This window comes from Euleptes europaea, chromosome 5 (genome assembly GCF_029931775.1).
Source record: "Euleptes europaea isolate rEulEur1 chromosome 5, rEulEur1.hap1, whole genome shotgun sequence".
Lineage (NCBI taxonomy): Eukaryota > Metazoa > Chordata > Lepidosauria > Squamata > Sphaerodactylidae > Euleptes > Euleptes europaea.
The window spans coordinates 47487568-47500997 of NC_079316.1; the positions used below are offsets into that span (position 1 = coordinate 47487568).

At 46.4% G+C, this 13430-nt stretch overlaps 1 protein-coding gene across 1 annotated transcript; it reads left to right on the top strand.

The window, feature by feature from the left end:
- The first annotated feature begins 10531 nt into the window (after positions 1 to 10531).
- On the top strand, positions 10532 to 11560 carry LRRC3 (leucine rich repeat containing 3). The gene has a single exon (XM_056849763.1). The coding sequence runs from the start codon at positions 10720 to 10722 to the stop codon at positions 11503 to 11505; it is 786 nt and encodes a 261-aa protein (XP_056705741.1). The 5' UTR covers positions 10532 to 10719; the 3' UTR covers positions 11506 to 11560.
- Positions 11561 to 13430: the final 1870 nt, after the last annotated feature.

Below are 13430 nucleotides of genomic sequence, written 5' to 3' on the forward strand. Positions count from 1 at the left end.
CTCCCGCAGGTGGGGAAGAGGGACCTGGCCACCCTAGTCACCAGATAAATTAATAGAATTGTAGTTTATGAAAATGTTAACATTTGAAAGAAATATAAATCGGAGATTGATAACTGCTAAGAGATAATGGAAGCAGTATAGAGAAAAGGAAGAAAAAGAGTCAGTCAAGGGCAGTGTCACTTTAAAATGTAGCCAGCCTTTGGCACAGATTATATGTAAAAAGAATAGAAGAAATCTACCTACACAGTCAATCTAACATAGAGTTAAGTACTCATAAGCCCATACCTGTGGGCTCAGTCATGATTAACTTTGTGTTGTGAAACTTGGCATTCCTAAACTGACCTTTTCCTTGAGCAACAGAATCAGTTGGCTAAAGGAGCGATTGCACTTGAATGAGAAAATTTTAGGTTATTCATATTAAATCCTATTTTTTTCAAAAGTCAGATGTCAAGAAATTCAACACTCCCTTCTCCCTGCATTCTCTCTCCCCCTGCTTAACCTGGGCCACCCAAAGCTCATATAGATCATAGAAGAAAGTCTGGGAGAATCAGGAAACTGCACTTCATACTCCCAGGTTGTATCAGGCCCCACACATTAAGCAGGCCACGCCCTGGATTTCATTTTCTGCACAGGTATAGATCTGAATAGTCTGGTTAAATGTGAACTGACTCCATGATTGGATCATTTCCTCCGGAGGACCAATTTAAGGTTCTCAACCTACCTCCACAAGGGTGGAGAGCAAATTTTTGCTCACCCGCAGAGACTTATAGATCCTGTAGATTTCCAGAATGGTCTGTAGGATTTCTCAGTACCTGTCCACGGTTCTGTCGATGAGCTAACTGAGGCTTGGAATATGGGTACCAGCTTGACCGTTGACCAAATTGCTCACTGACGCCCTCTGCGTCCTCGATCTTCCCTGGTTTACTGAAGAGTTTAGGAATTAAAGAGGGAGTTAAGACAGCTAGAGAGGAGCCCCGTGGCACAGAGTGGTAAGCTGCAGTACTGCAGTCCAAGCTCTGCTCATGACTTGAGTTCGATCCCAACGGAAGTTGGTTTCAGGTAGCCGGCTCAAGGTTGACTCAGCCTTCCATCCTTCCGAGGTCGGTAAAATGAGGACCCAGCTTGCTGGGGGTAAAGGGGAGATGACTGGGGAAGGCACTGGCAAATCACCCCGTGAACATAGTCTGCCTTGGAAACGTTGGGATGCGACGTCACCCCACGGGTCAGGGGACCTTTACCTTTTAAGACAGCTAGAGCAATCTTGGTGGCAAACTTGTAAGGCCTTGAGAACACATTATAAGCCAATGAAAAGTTGAAAGCCTATGAAGTGGCAGTTAAGGCAGCTAAGAAATTTTTCTTCTCTGCTTCTATTGCATCCACTAGCTCATGTGCAGCACAATTATTTAGGGCAGTTTGACAGCCGACCTCTCCATTTGGAGAGTCCCCAAATAATAGAGATTCAGTTATTAGGTGTGACTTGTTTGCAAATATTTTGCAGATAAAATCGCAAAACTTCGTTAGGACTTCTCCAACTTTAATGCAAGTAATGCACTGGAGGCTCCACTGCCAATGCCTGGTTCCTTTTTTGGACCATTCCCACTGGCTCTCATTGTCTGTTGTGGACAGGGGTTCTGAGAGCTGTAAAGGCAACAACCTGCCCCTTGGATTCCTGCCCATCATGGCTGCTGAAATCTTGCTGGGATGTGTTAGGAGGCCCTCTGAGGGAAATAAATTTGTCTCTCTCTCAGGGTAGCTTCCCTAGCTCCTTAAATGAAGCCATTGGTAGACTTCTCTTAAAGAAGCCTTCCTTAGATAAAGAGGAGCTGGCCAATTGCCACCCAGTATCAAATTTACCATTTCTGGGAAAGATGATTGAGAGAGCAGCTGCTGAGTAGCTACAGGACTTCTTGGATGAGGCATCTCCACTTGATCCATTCCAATCTGGGTTCAGGCCTGGGTTTGGTGCAGAGACAGCCTTGGTAGGTCTCATGGATCACCTCTGACTCCAGTTTGATCAGCACAGCTGATATTGCTAGACATATCGGCAGTGGTCATTCGATTCTGGTCAGCCGCCTAGCCTAACTGAGGGGTGCAGGGCATTGCCTTATCTTGGTTTGCCTCGTTCCTCCAAAGATACATTGGGGACAGGACTTCAACTAGGCACCCACTAGACTGTGGGGTTCCACAGGATTCAATCCAGTCCCCAATGTTATTTAATATTTATACATGCCCTTTAGTGGAGCTCATCAGGTTTGGTGTCTGGTGCTATTAGTACACAGATGACACCCAGCTCTTCCTCCTGCCAGATAAACAGCCCAAGACAGCCCTCTCAGCCCTGACTGGGTGTCTGGATACTGTGGTTGGGCAAAGCTGGCTGAAGCTAAATCCAACTAAGACTGAAGTCACGTGGCTGGGGAGGGCTGGGCCAGGTAGGGGTTTTCAGCTGCCTACTCTGGATGGTGTCCAACCTATTCCAGTGAATTCTGTGAAGAGTTTGGGAGTCTGGATGAATGCCTTGCTTACCTTGGACAAGCAGGTGTCCTCATGGTGAAACAGGCTTTTTCTATCTCTTTCAGGCCCAACAGTTGTCCCCCTACTTCTCTAGGTGTGACCTTGCCACAGTGATTCATGCGATGGTCACCGCCTGTCTAGATGGCAGGGCTGCCCTTGAAGGCGCTTCAGAATCTTCACATTGTTCAGAATGTGGCTGCCAGGCTGTTGACTGATTCACTGTGGTTTGCACACATCCAGCCCATTTTGTGGCAATTACACTGACTTCCAATTGGTTTCTGGGTCAATTCAAGGTGCTGGTATAATCTTTAAAGCCCTAAACAGTCTGGAGCGGTCATACCTAAAGAACTGTCTCTCCCATTGTGACCTCCCGCAGTGTCTTCGTTCTGACACACGTGGGCTTTTGGTGGTGGCTGGCCCTTGATTTGCCAGTTTCAGTGCAATGAGGGCAAGGGCCTTTTCCATCATGGCCCCAACCTGGTGGAATGCTTTGTCTGAAGAGACCCATGTCCTGCAGGACCTATCTGATTCTGCAGGGCATGTAAGACAGTTATTCCACCAGGCATTCCACTAATGTAATTTTGGTAGACTCTACCATCAATGCTGTTGATTCTTTATGCCAAACGCATTTATTTGCTATGTGATGAGTTTTCAATTGGATTTTATTGAAATTATGGTTTTATTATTGTTACTGTACTGGTATGTTGTTAGCTGCCCTGAGCCCCATTCTGGGGAAGGGGAGGGATAAAAATCTACTAAAATAAATAAATTTGTAATTCCACTCTTAAACACAAGTGATTTTTTTTCTAGCTAGTGCTCACCATCTGTAAAATTGACAAGTATCGATCAATTTAAGAGTCTTTTAAAAATTGTAAGTGATGCTGGACTGATCCATTATTTAAGGCAACACATTAAAAAGTAATTTAAATAAATGGGTTCTTATGTTTGCTTAAAATGCTACCACCGAACTTTTCCAGCTTTTGTATTTATCGACAGTGCTGTGCTCCTATGCATCGTATTCCTTGCGCTCAAGTGCTCACTTAAGTACTTGGACTTCCGCCATCTCATATTTTAGTCTGATAGTGCTAATGTTAATGGTGCCTGATCTTATGCAGCTCTGCTGCTTCTCAACAAAAAGGTCTGCTCCCCCCCATGTTAATCTGTTGATGCCCGAGATTCCATTAATACTGCTGCTGTCGTTATTTATAGATGGAAGAACATTAAAAAGAGCTCTGCAGGATCAGACCAGGGGTCCATCTAGACCAGCATCCTTTCTCACACATTGGCCAACCAGTTCCTCTGGAGGACCCTCAAGAGAGCATAGAGGCAGAGGCCTTCCCCTGATGTTGCCTCCTGGCACAGGTATTCAGAGGTTTACTGCTTCTGAATGTAGAGGTTCATTTTAGTCACCATGGTTAGTACTAGCCACTGACAGATCTATCCTCCACAAATCTGTCTAATCCCTTTTTGAAGCCATTTGAGTTCCCTAAGAACCCTCAGGGCTATGTCACCAGGACCTGGAGACTAAGTGGTTTTTAATTCCCCCTACAGGTCTAGATCTTCATATCTCTTCCCTTCAGTTTGAGGGGTTCTTCAGACTCCCTTCCTTAAAATATTGGCTGTGACATGGGTACATATCCTACACTTTCCACAGTGAACATAGATGCAAAGATTCCATTGAGCTTCTTTGCCATCTTCCCATCTTCTTTTAGCAATCCTTTTATTCCTTGGTCATCCAAAGGCCCAACTGCTTCTCTGGATGGTTTCCTGTTCTGGATATATTTAAAGAAAGTTTATTGTTTGTCTTGATACTTTTAGCAATCTGCTCCTCAAATTCTCTTTTCGCAAGACTAATTGTTAACACAGCTTTTTTGCCAGAGCCTATGGTCCCTTTGCTTCATTGGGGCAGATCTTCCACTTTTTAAAAGAAGACTTTTTTCTTTTGCTCCCTTGACTTACATTGTTAACCAGGCAGATATTCTTTTAGACTTGGCAATACCTGTCCTAACCCAGGGAATGCACTCTATCCAGGCTTCAATTAGCTTCACACCCACCCAATCAAAGGGGCTGTGGCTCAGTGGTAGAGCCAGGTTCAATCTCCATCATCTCCAGTTAAAGCAACTAGGCAAGAAGGTGATGTGAAAGACCTCTGCCTGAGACCCTGGAGAGCCGCTGCCAGTCAGAGTAGGCAGTACTGACTTTGATGGACCAAGGGTCTGATTCAGTATAAGAAGCTTCATGTATGTGTTCAATTTGGCTTGTGGATATATATTTAAATGCTCTGTGAAATGGGATTTCAATAAAAATGGACTAGAAGCAGTTTTAACAGTCTGAGTGTGGTAAGATTAGGTAGACATGAGAACATTTTGAAATTATTAAATACTATGCCCTTTAACAAGGGCAAATTGGGATGTTTTCAGATATTCGGTTTTTGAAGTTTTGAATAATAATGTTTTGAATAATGCACTCACCATTGGGTTTTAGGAGAAGTCTGGGGCTCTTGCATAAATCTTTGTATTCTTACTTGGCAACAGCACCTCAGAACAGGAGTCAGGTTATTGTTATGCAGAGGATGAAAAAGAAGAAGTGTTGGTTTTTATATGCCGACTTTCTCTACCACTTAAGGGAGACTCAAACCTGCTTACAATCACCTTCCCTTCCCCTCCCCACAACAGACACCCTGTGAGGTGGGTGGGGCTGAGAGAGTGTGACTAGCCCAAGGTCACCCAGTTGGCTTCATGCGGAGGAGTGGGGAATCAAACCCAGTTCTCCAGATCAGAGTCTACCGCTCCAAACCACCGCTCTTAACCACTACACTACGCTGGCTCCCGATACCATCCGAAGACTTGGTCCAACAGCCAGGGTAGGAACTCCTCCCTGACCATTAGTTTTTATAAAGAAGTGCTTAGATTCATTATTCATTCACACTTCACCCACTCTCAAAACCAATCTACAGCAATCACAGTAGAAGAAAAAATGCACTGGAAATCACATTGTGGTTCCTCCAGCACCTCATCTGATCTAATCCACAGCATCCTCATTCTCAGGCACTGATTGCAAAAGTCCACAGAACATGCCCATCCATCTAATATCCTCAGCTGGCCCTGAATGAATGCTCTGCAGTTGTTTCTGTGTCTGCTTTGACTCTTTGAAGCAGCTCTTCAAACAAGGCTCTCCAGGCCCTGGCTGCATCTTCAAGTTTGTTTTAGGTCTTCATAAAAATCCAGCTGCAATGCTCTCCTTTCTTTCTCAAATGTCTTTATTTGCTCCATGTTGGCTCAGTTGCCCTAGCTCGTAGTTTCTTTCCTGGAAAAGACAATCACACTCTCACATCAACGTTGCATACTTCCTACTTCCCTGAGTGGTAAGAAATCCCAGCAACACCTGGAAACACTAAGCAGCAAATCAATTACCCCACATCAGATGCACAGAGAGGCTCTGTGCTCCTTAGGTGCTTCTCCTCAAGCCAGTTCCCAGCTTTGTGTCTTCCAAACTTTCTTCTTTTCCTCTTACACAGCCTTTTGTGTGACCTTTTCTCCTCAGATGGAGGAGTGACTCATTCTCCAAGCTCTGATGGGTATCTCATTCAAGAGCAATCAGGAGATCATCTCCAAACAATTAGCTCCCATTCAGGAAGCATCCACTGCCATTAAAGGACATCAACAATTTGTCTGACAGTAACCACAGCGGATAGCTGTGTTAGTCTGCTGCAGCAAAAAAAGCAAGAAAAAAAAAGCCAGGAGTCTTAAAAAATTAACAATATTTTATTCCAGAATAAGATTTTGTGGACTATAGCCTATTATGTCTTCAATACAAGATGAAGACATGGGCTGTAGTCCGCCAAAGCCTTGCTACAACTATTATTGGGGGGGGGGAGTCTTTCACTATATTCCTGTTTATTATCTTTGACAAAAACCCTGGCCCTCTCCTCCAAGAGATGCCACTTCAGTCCAAACCACAGTGATAGTCCCACTGTTCAGCAATCACCCCGTAAGCTCAAAAATCATTTTCCAATACAAGTTTTGTTTTTCGAACTGGTGGCAGGGGGTGGGGGTCAGGGTTCCCAATGTGTTTATGTCCTTAGGACAGACAAGTGAAGATAACATCACAAAAAAGGTGGGGAATAAAGTGTTTATAGTGCATTCTGCAGTGGACAGCACCCCAATGTCTTAAGGGCATCTATATGCCTCACCAGGTAGGTGTGTACAGGCAAGCCTTTCCTTGGCAAAGATGAGGGTGTTGACCACAGGGAAAGGCTTGCTGCAAAATATCTCCAGTCTGTCTGGTGTGCTCTAAAGCATGAGCAGAGGTTCTATTCTGCAACTAACATAAATCAACCACAAACATGAATTAAACTCCAGTTGTATCTGGAGTGACACTGAGGTAATTTAAGCATGGAAGGTTTTGCCTTGGATTTGCTGCTCTCTAGATGCACACTTCCCCATCTGAATTCTCAAAACTTAAAAATGCAGAGTTTTGAGAATGTTTAAAAAACATTTTGAATTATTTTTTGAGGCTTAGTTTTGCGAATTCAGATGGGGGAAATGTGCATCTAGAGAGCAGCAAATCCCAAGCAAAACCTCTCATATGTAAGTGGCCAAAGCCACCCTGCCTGCAGGCAGGGAACCGTGATCCACAGCTGGAACTGGGATACAAATGGGGCGCAGCAAGTGGGGCGGCTGCTCTCTGACCAGCTCCCGGTTATTATCGCCCTCTACAAAAATGCACAGCCCCAGGCATACAAGAGGGCGAAGCCAACCCTTTCTAGGCAGACTGAGAGGCATCTATAAGGCATGTGAGGCTTTGCCTTGGATTTGCCTCTCTCTGGATGCACATTTCCCCCATCTGAGTTCTCAAAACTCTGCATGGGGGCTTACTGTTGAGTTTCGAGAATATGAATGGGGGGAAAGTGCATCTAAAGAGTGGCAACTCCAAGGCAAAACCTTCCATGAATAAATGGTCTCTTCTGAGTTTGGGGGATCTGAATGGGGAAAGCGTGCCTCTAGACAGTGGCGGACCCAAGCCCAAACCTCCCATGCGTAAATGGCTCAAAAGAAGACCCCATGCAGAGTTTTGAGAATTCGGACGGGGGAAATGTGCATAAAGAGGGCGGCAAACCCAAGGCAAAACCAATCCAATGCATAGCGAGCTGCCCCTTTAAACAAAACAACAACCCAAAAAAAAAAAAATCCCAGGGCGCTCGGCTAGGATGTCAGTGACAAGCAGAAGCTATCCAATTACAGCCCACTTTCGCCGTGAATGGCTCGGTGCGCGACTGCTAGGAAGCCAAGAGGCCGGCAGCAACAAGTGCTGCGCGCAGCCTACAAGTCCCAGCTGCTGCTCCCGCCGCCGCCCTGGGCTGCACCGCTCCGGGAAGGGGGTGGCAGGGAGGCGGCCTCGGGAGCTTCGCGCCTCGCCGCCGGGCAAAGCCGGGGGACGCGAGCCAAGGAGATCCGACCGGCCTCGGCTCAGGTAAGGCGTCTTCGGGCGCAAACGCGCGGTCGCTTGAGCCTCCTTTCTTCCCTGTGCCAGCCAGGATCCAGCCAGGATCGAACGCACGGACGTTCTTCCCTGTTCCAGCCAGGATTCGGCCAGGATCGAACGCACGGACGTTCGAAGAACGTTCGTGCGTTCGATCCTGGCTGAATCCTGGCTGGAACAGGGAAGAACGTTCGTGCGTTCGATCCTGGCTGAACGTTCTTCGAACGTCCGTGCGTTCGATCCTGGCTGGATCCTGGCTGGAACAGGGAAGCAAGGAGGCTCAAGCGACCGCGCGTTTGCGCCCTCCGTCGTCGGGTTTGGTAGGAAAGGCTCCGGGGGGGGCGGGGTGCAGGCGAGGCGAATCGGCGAAGGGCTCGGGGTGCACGGAGGGCTTTCCGTCGGCGGCACCCGAGGAGGCCCCGGGCGCTTCGCCGCGAGAGGCTCCGGGGCTGCCGCCGCCACTGCGGGGCAGCGTGGAAGCAACTCCGGGAGGAACATGCGGGCGGATGCTGCAGCCGGGGTCGGGCTGACCTCCGGGGAGGAGAACCCGACTGAGCGGCTTTCTCTGCCGTGCTTCTAAGGGCCCTTTATGCATGGGAGATTTTGCCTGGGATTTGCCGCTCTCTAGATGCCCGTTCCCCCCCATCCAAACTCTCGAAACTCTGCACGGGGGCTGATTTTTTGAGTTCTGAGAATGCAGGTGGGGTGCGTCTAGAAGGTGCATCTAGAGCGCAGCGAATGCAAGGCGAAGCCTCCCGTGCATCCATGACCCTAAGAGGGGATGGCCGGCCTGCCGGCGCTATTGTGACTCACGTCCTTTGAATAGTGGTGGGGGCGGGCGGCAGGGGCCGCTTGTCGTGTCGCAAAGCTGCAGAGGGGTGCAAAGCCGCGTCTGCCAAAAATGGCCTCGTCAGCGCAAACGTGGACGGTGGGAAACGGGGAATGGTGGGCCAAGCGTGGGAAATAGGTTGTGGCCAGGCAAGGAAGGAGACTTCTCCGGGGACAGGAGGGGTCTCTCTGGGAAGGTTCCCTTGACGGCTGTCAGCAGTGAAAAGCGGGTGCCCCGGATTTTGAAATCCAAAACTGCTGACTTCAGATGACAAGGGTGTATTCATATATCAGGTTTCAGCTGATTTAATACTCCTTTTCCCAAAAGAACTCTGGGAGTTATAGTCCTGTAAGGGAGGCTGTGGATCCCTGACGGAATGTGCAGCGCCTTCAGTGGACTACGATCCCCAGGATTCTTTGGAGGAAGCCATGACAGACCGGGTATAAAATGATTGTAGTGTGTAACAGTTGCATTGCAAACTGTCAAACAGTTTGTACATGTAAAGTGCTGTATAGATGGTTAATAATAATGTACCTTCAGTAACATGTGAAATAGGTGAGACTATCTGAATTTAAGCTGAATAAACTAGGCAGGAATTAGTTTTACATCTCTCTTGCATATGTGAGATTCTGTAACACATGAAGCTGCCTTATACCGAATCAGATCCTGAGTCCATCAAAGTCATATTGCCTACTCAGACCGGCAGCGGCCCTCCAGGGTCTCAGGCAGAGGTCTTTCACATCACCTGCTTGCCTAGTCCCTTTAACTGGAGAGGCAGGGGATTGAACCTGGGACTTTCTACATGCCAAGCAGATGCTCTACCACTGAGCCATGGCCCCTCTCTGGTTTGCAGGGTTTTGATAGAAGCAGCAGAGAGTGTGCTTCACTGTTTCCCTGCCTGTGTTTCTCTACCCAAATGCTTTTTTTGCTCTCAGAACTGTGTTTGGAACCCCCTGACCTAGACAACCCTGGGCTAGCCTGATCTCCTGAGATCTCAGAAGCTAAACTGAGTCAGTATTAGTATTTGGATGGGCAACCTCCAAGGAATACCAGGGCCATGATGCGGAGACAGGCAATGGCAAACCACCTCTGAATGACTCTTGCCTTGAAAACCCAATGGGGTTGTCGTAAGTCAGCTGTGACTTGATGGCGCACACACACACACACACACACAAAGAGTAAAATCAGCTTGGAAGGGCAATTTGAAGTAGAGAAGTACAGGCTGGAAAACAAGAGCCCCTGTACTTCCCCACTTCTCTTTCTTCACTCTTAGAGCAGAACACAAATCCTGTGTTTTCTCCATTGCATTAAGACTTCCCCCACCTGCTGACTCTCTCCAATAAAGGTCCCCGTTGTTTTTTAACCCCCACCCCACCATTGGACTGTGAAACAGGGAAGAATCGGCAGATGCCTCTTGGGGTTAAGCAGCCCTCACCCCCACAGCACCAATTCTCCCTCAAGTGCTGCTCCCACATTGGTATTATCTTGGCAAACAGCAGTTTGCTGAGTAGCAATTTCCCCTCCAAGCCCACTTCCCATACACACCCAAAGTGGAATTCTTGTTTTTTTAAAAAACAAGCTGCTGGGGGGTTGTTGCATTTATTTGCATGCCGTGTTTAATTGGGCCCTCAGACACTGCTTAGATCAGCTGCCCTGTGGAGAAATAAATTTTAAAATGTTATTCATATTGTCTGCCCCTATAGGGGTTGCCTGCCCTCCTTTCTCTGTTCTGAAAGACAAGAGGAGTGAGTGGATGGCTGGGGCACACCTGAGCCAAATGCAGATTCATCCCCACCTGCCGGAAGGAAGCATTGCGAGAATTGCCAGTGCCAAAGATCATTAGAAAGACTAACTTTCTTCACCGTAGCAGCCATGCTGGACTGCACACTACTGCTTGGATGAACAGCATGTTTCTGGCAGCTGGGGCATTTAGGCCTGCACCGTTGCTGTGGTCTCAAGCTCTCTTCTGTCTCCTCTTCTGTGCCCTTTCCTGTTATTGTACTTCCTGCCCCCAGCAGTGTCAGTGCACCAACTACTCAGGAGAAACCGCTGTTCTGTGCAGCGCTAGCAACCTGGAAGAAATTCCAAAGGATATTCCCAAAGACACCATGTTCTTGAAGCTGGATGCTAATAAGATCACCGCAGTCCCAAACAGCACCTTCAGGCACCTTGCCCACTTACAAGAGATAGACCTCTCTAAAAATGCCATCGAGAAGATCGATTCTGCGGCATTCAAGGGAGTGGCTGATGGCCTGAGATTACTTGATCTCTCTGGCAACCACATTCAGAGAATCCCAAAGGAAGCCTTGGTCAACTTGAATGCCATGATTCGCCTTTCCAACAACCCTTGGCACTGTGAATGTACTTTGCAGGAGGTCTTGTGGGAAGTAAAACTAGATCCTGAATCGGTCAATGAGATCACCTGCCAAACATCTGTGCAAGAAGAGTACGCTGGAAAACCTCTGCTCCATATCCTTGATTCAGGCATCAACTTTTGCACCATGCAGCAGAAAACCACTGATGTAGCTATGTTCGTTACAATGTTCAGCTGGTTTACCTTGGTCATCAGCTATGTAGTGTACTATGTTCGCCACAACCAAGAGGACACAAAGAAGCACCTGGAATACCTAAAATCTCTTCCTAGCACACGGGTTCCTAAAGAGACCATCAGCACTATCCTGTAGTCAGGAATGCAGATTCTCGGCTAGACATCCAGTTTTCTAAAGGAGATAATGTTGGGTGGGGTATAGAACTTTTATTTCATATTAATTCCGCAAGAGGGTTGGTTTTTTTAAAAAGGAGGTTCAATAAGAGAAAAAACCATTTCTGTTCTAAAGTTAGTAAGAATTCCAAACCAATGTTTACTGTGTTCTGTGTTACATTCCCAGCGGTGGGGTCTTAGCAGAAATTAGAGTGAGCTTTGTAAAGGGGGCTGATATTCAGGAGAACACTGATGTACTCCACAGGTGTGAGTCAACAGAGACTTCCTACAGTGGGAGAGAACTAAAATCCCCACAGCAGAGCCACCAGAATCTTGACAAAGTTGCCCCTGGTATCACAAGAAGCCTATACATGATTGACTTTTGCTTGATAGATTTTATCAATCTTAATATACTGGGGTGGGTGGATGGGAGGGAAACACTCCTCAGGAGTTTTTGAACCACACAAAGTCCTGCCTTCAAATTTGTTATTTTTTTTCCTCAAGCATGCACACATAGATTGATGACATTTAACAAAGTATATTATGCTTCTCCTGGGCTTACCAGCTGCTGCAACAGGAGCCCGTATTTCTGTACAGTTTCCTCGGTGGTTGTTGCAACTGTTGTTAAAGTGGGCACAAAGCAGTATCAGAGAGGACAATTGGGGAGCATTTATATGAATGAGCCTGAAAAGGGAGGAAGCATGACTTGATGGAAAATGCTTGTTTCTACATATGCTTCATATGGCAAACCCCATTCCTCAAGAACTGAGCAAGATTGTAATACAGACTGTACATTTTTAATAAGAGTTTTTGGCAATGGCACCATCCAAGGCCAAGTATTACCAACCAATGAAAATCCCAAGTGACCATTTCCTTCAGGGTCTGCAAATACAATTTTTAATAAATGTCCTTTGATGAAAAAATAAAGTTGAAGCAAAATTCTAGATGGTTCTTAAAACTGTTTTAAAAGTTCATAGATCTTTGTGTGAAAACCCTCTTGCTTACAGCTTTCCATCCTTGTGTGTCCTTTGTGAAAAGTGGATATAGCACAAACAAGGATAGTACAATGCCAGAAGAACAGGATCTCCTGTAACCTGAAATGGCCTTTTCCAGACGAGCAGCTTATACTGCAGTACATGTACATTTGGTTATTAATTAGTTATGAGGGATCCAGGTATCTTCCCTGAAGATTGCACCTAGGATGTGGGAATTATATTGTGTTTACATAGCACTCGAAACTGTTATGTTTTGTTACAGGGAAAATACAATTATTCCCCCAGGCAGGGCTTGCATTGTTATTGTGAGGGTACTGTAGAATGTGGTTGAATTTCTCAGGTACCTATTGGATAGTGTCTGTGACATCACTAGTGACTAGTTAGCTATAGAAATTCATGTGTCATTTTGTGGCCTTCAAAAAACGGTGGTTGTGCACCCCCCTGCCAATGAAATAAGAGTGCTTAAGTAATGTAGTTTTTTTTTTAAAAAATCCCCAGAGTAGAAAGCCTGACTCTGTTTTGCTGGAATTTTGTTGTATTTCCCTATTAGATGTAAATTCCCTCACAGTGCAAAGCCAGCACTGGAACACTCATCCAGCACAAGTAAGATGACAGCAAGTCTGTTCCCATATCAGTATGAAAGGCTCTTTGCATTCATTATATTTGTTTGAGATATGTTTGCTGGATTAGGTGTACAGCAGAGGCAGCACTATGAATAATATCTGGGTTTTTTATTGTCAAGAAAGCTGGTCATAAAGATTGTGCGGCATGAATGCTAAAGCTTGAATCAGGTGTTCGTTGCAAATCAAGTATTTTCCAGCAATGAATTGCACTCCATGGACCTGGGGCATGAAGACTGACCAGAAATACGGCCTTTATCTTATTGTAGGCAGAAGATCAATGAGCAACTCAT

Excerpts from the sequence above, each read along its gene's own strand:
- LRRC3 (XM_056849763.1), top strand. The coding sequence starts at position 10,720 with ATGAACAGCATGTTTCTGGCAGCTGGGGCATTTAGGCCTGCACCGTTG.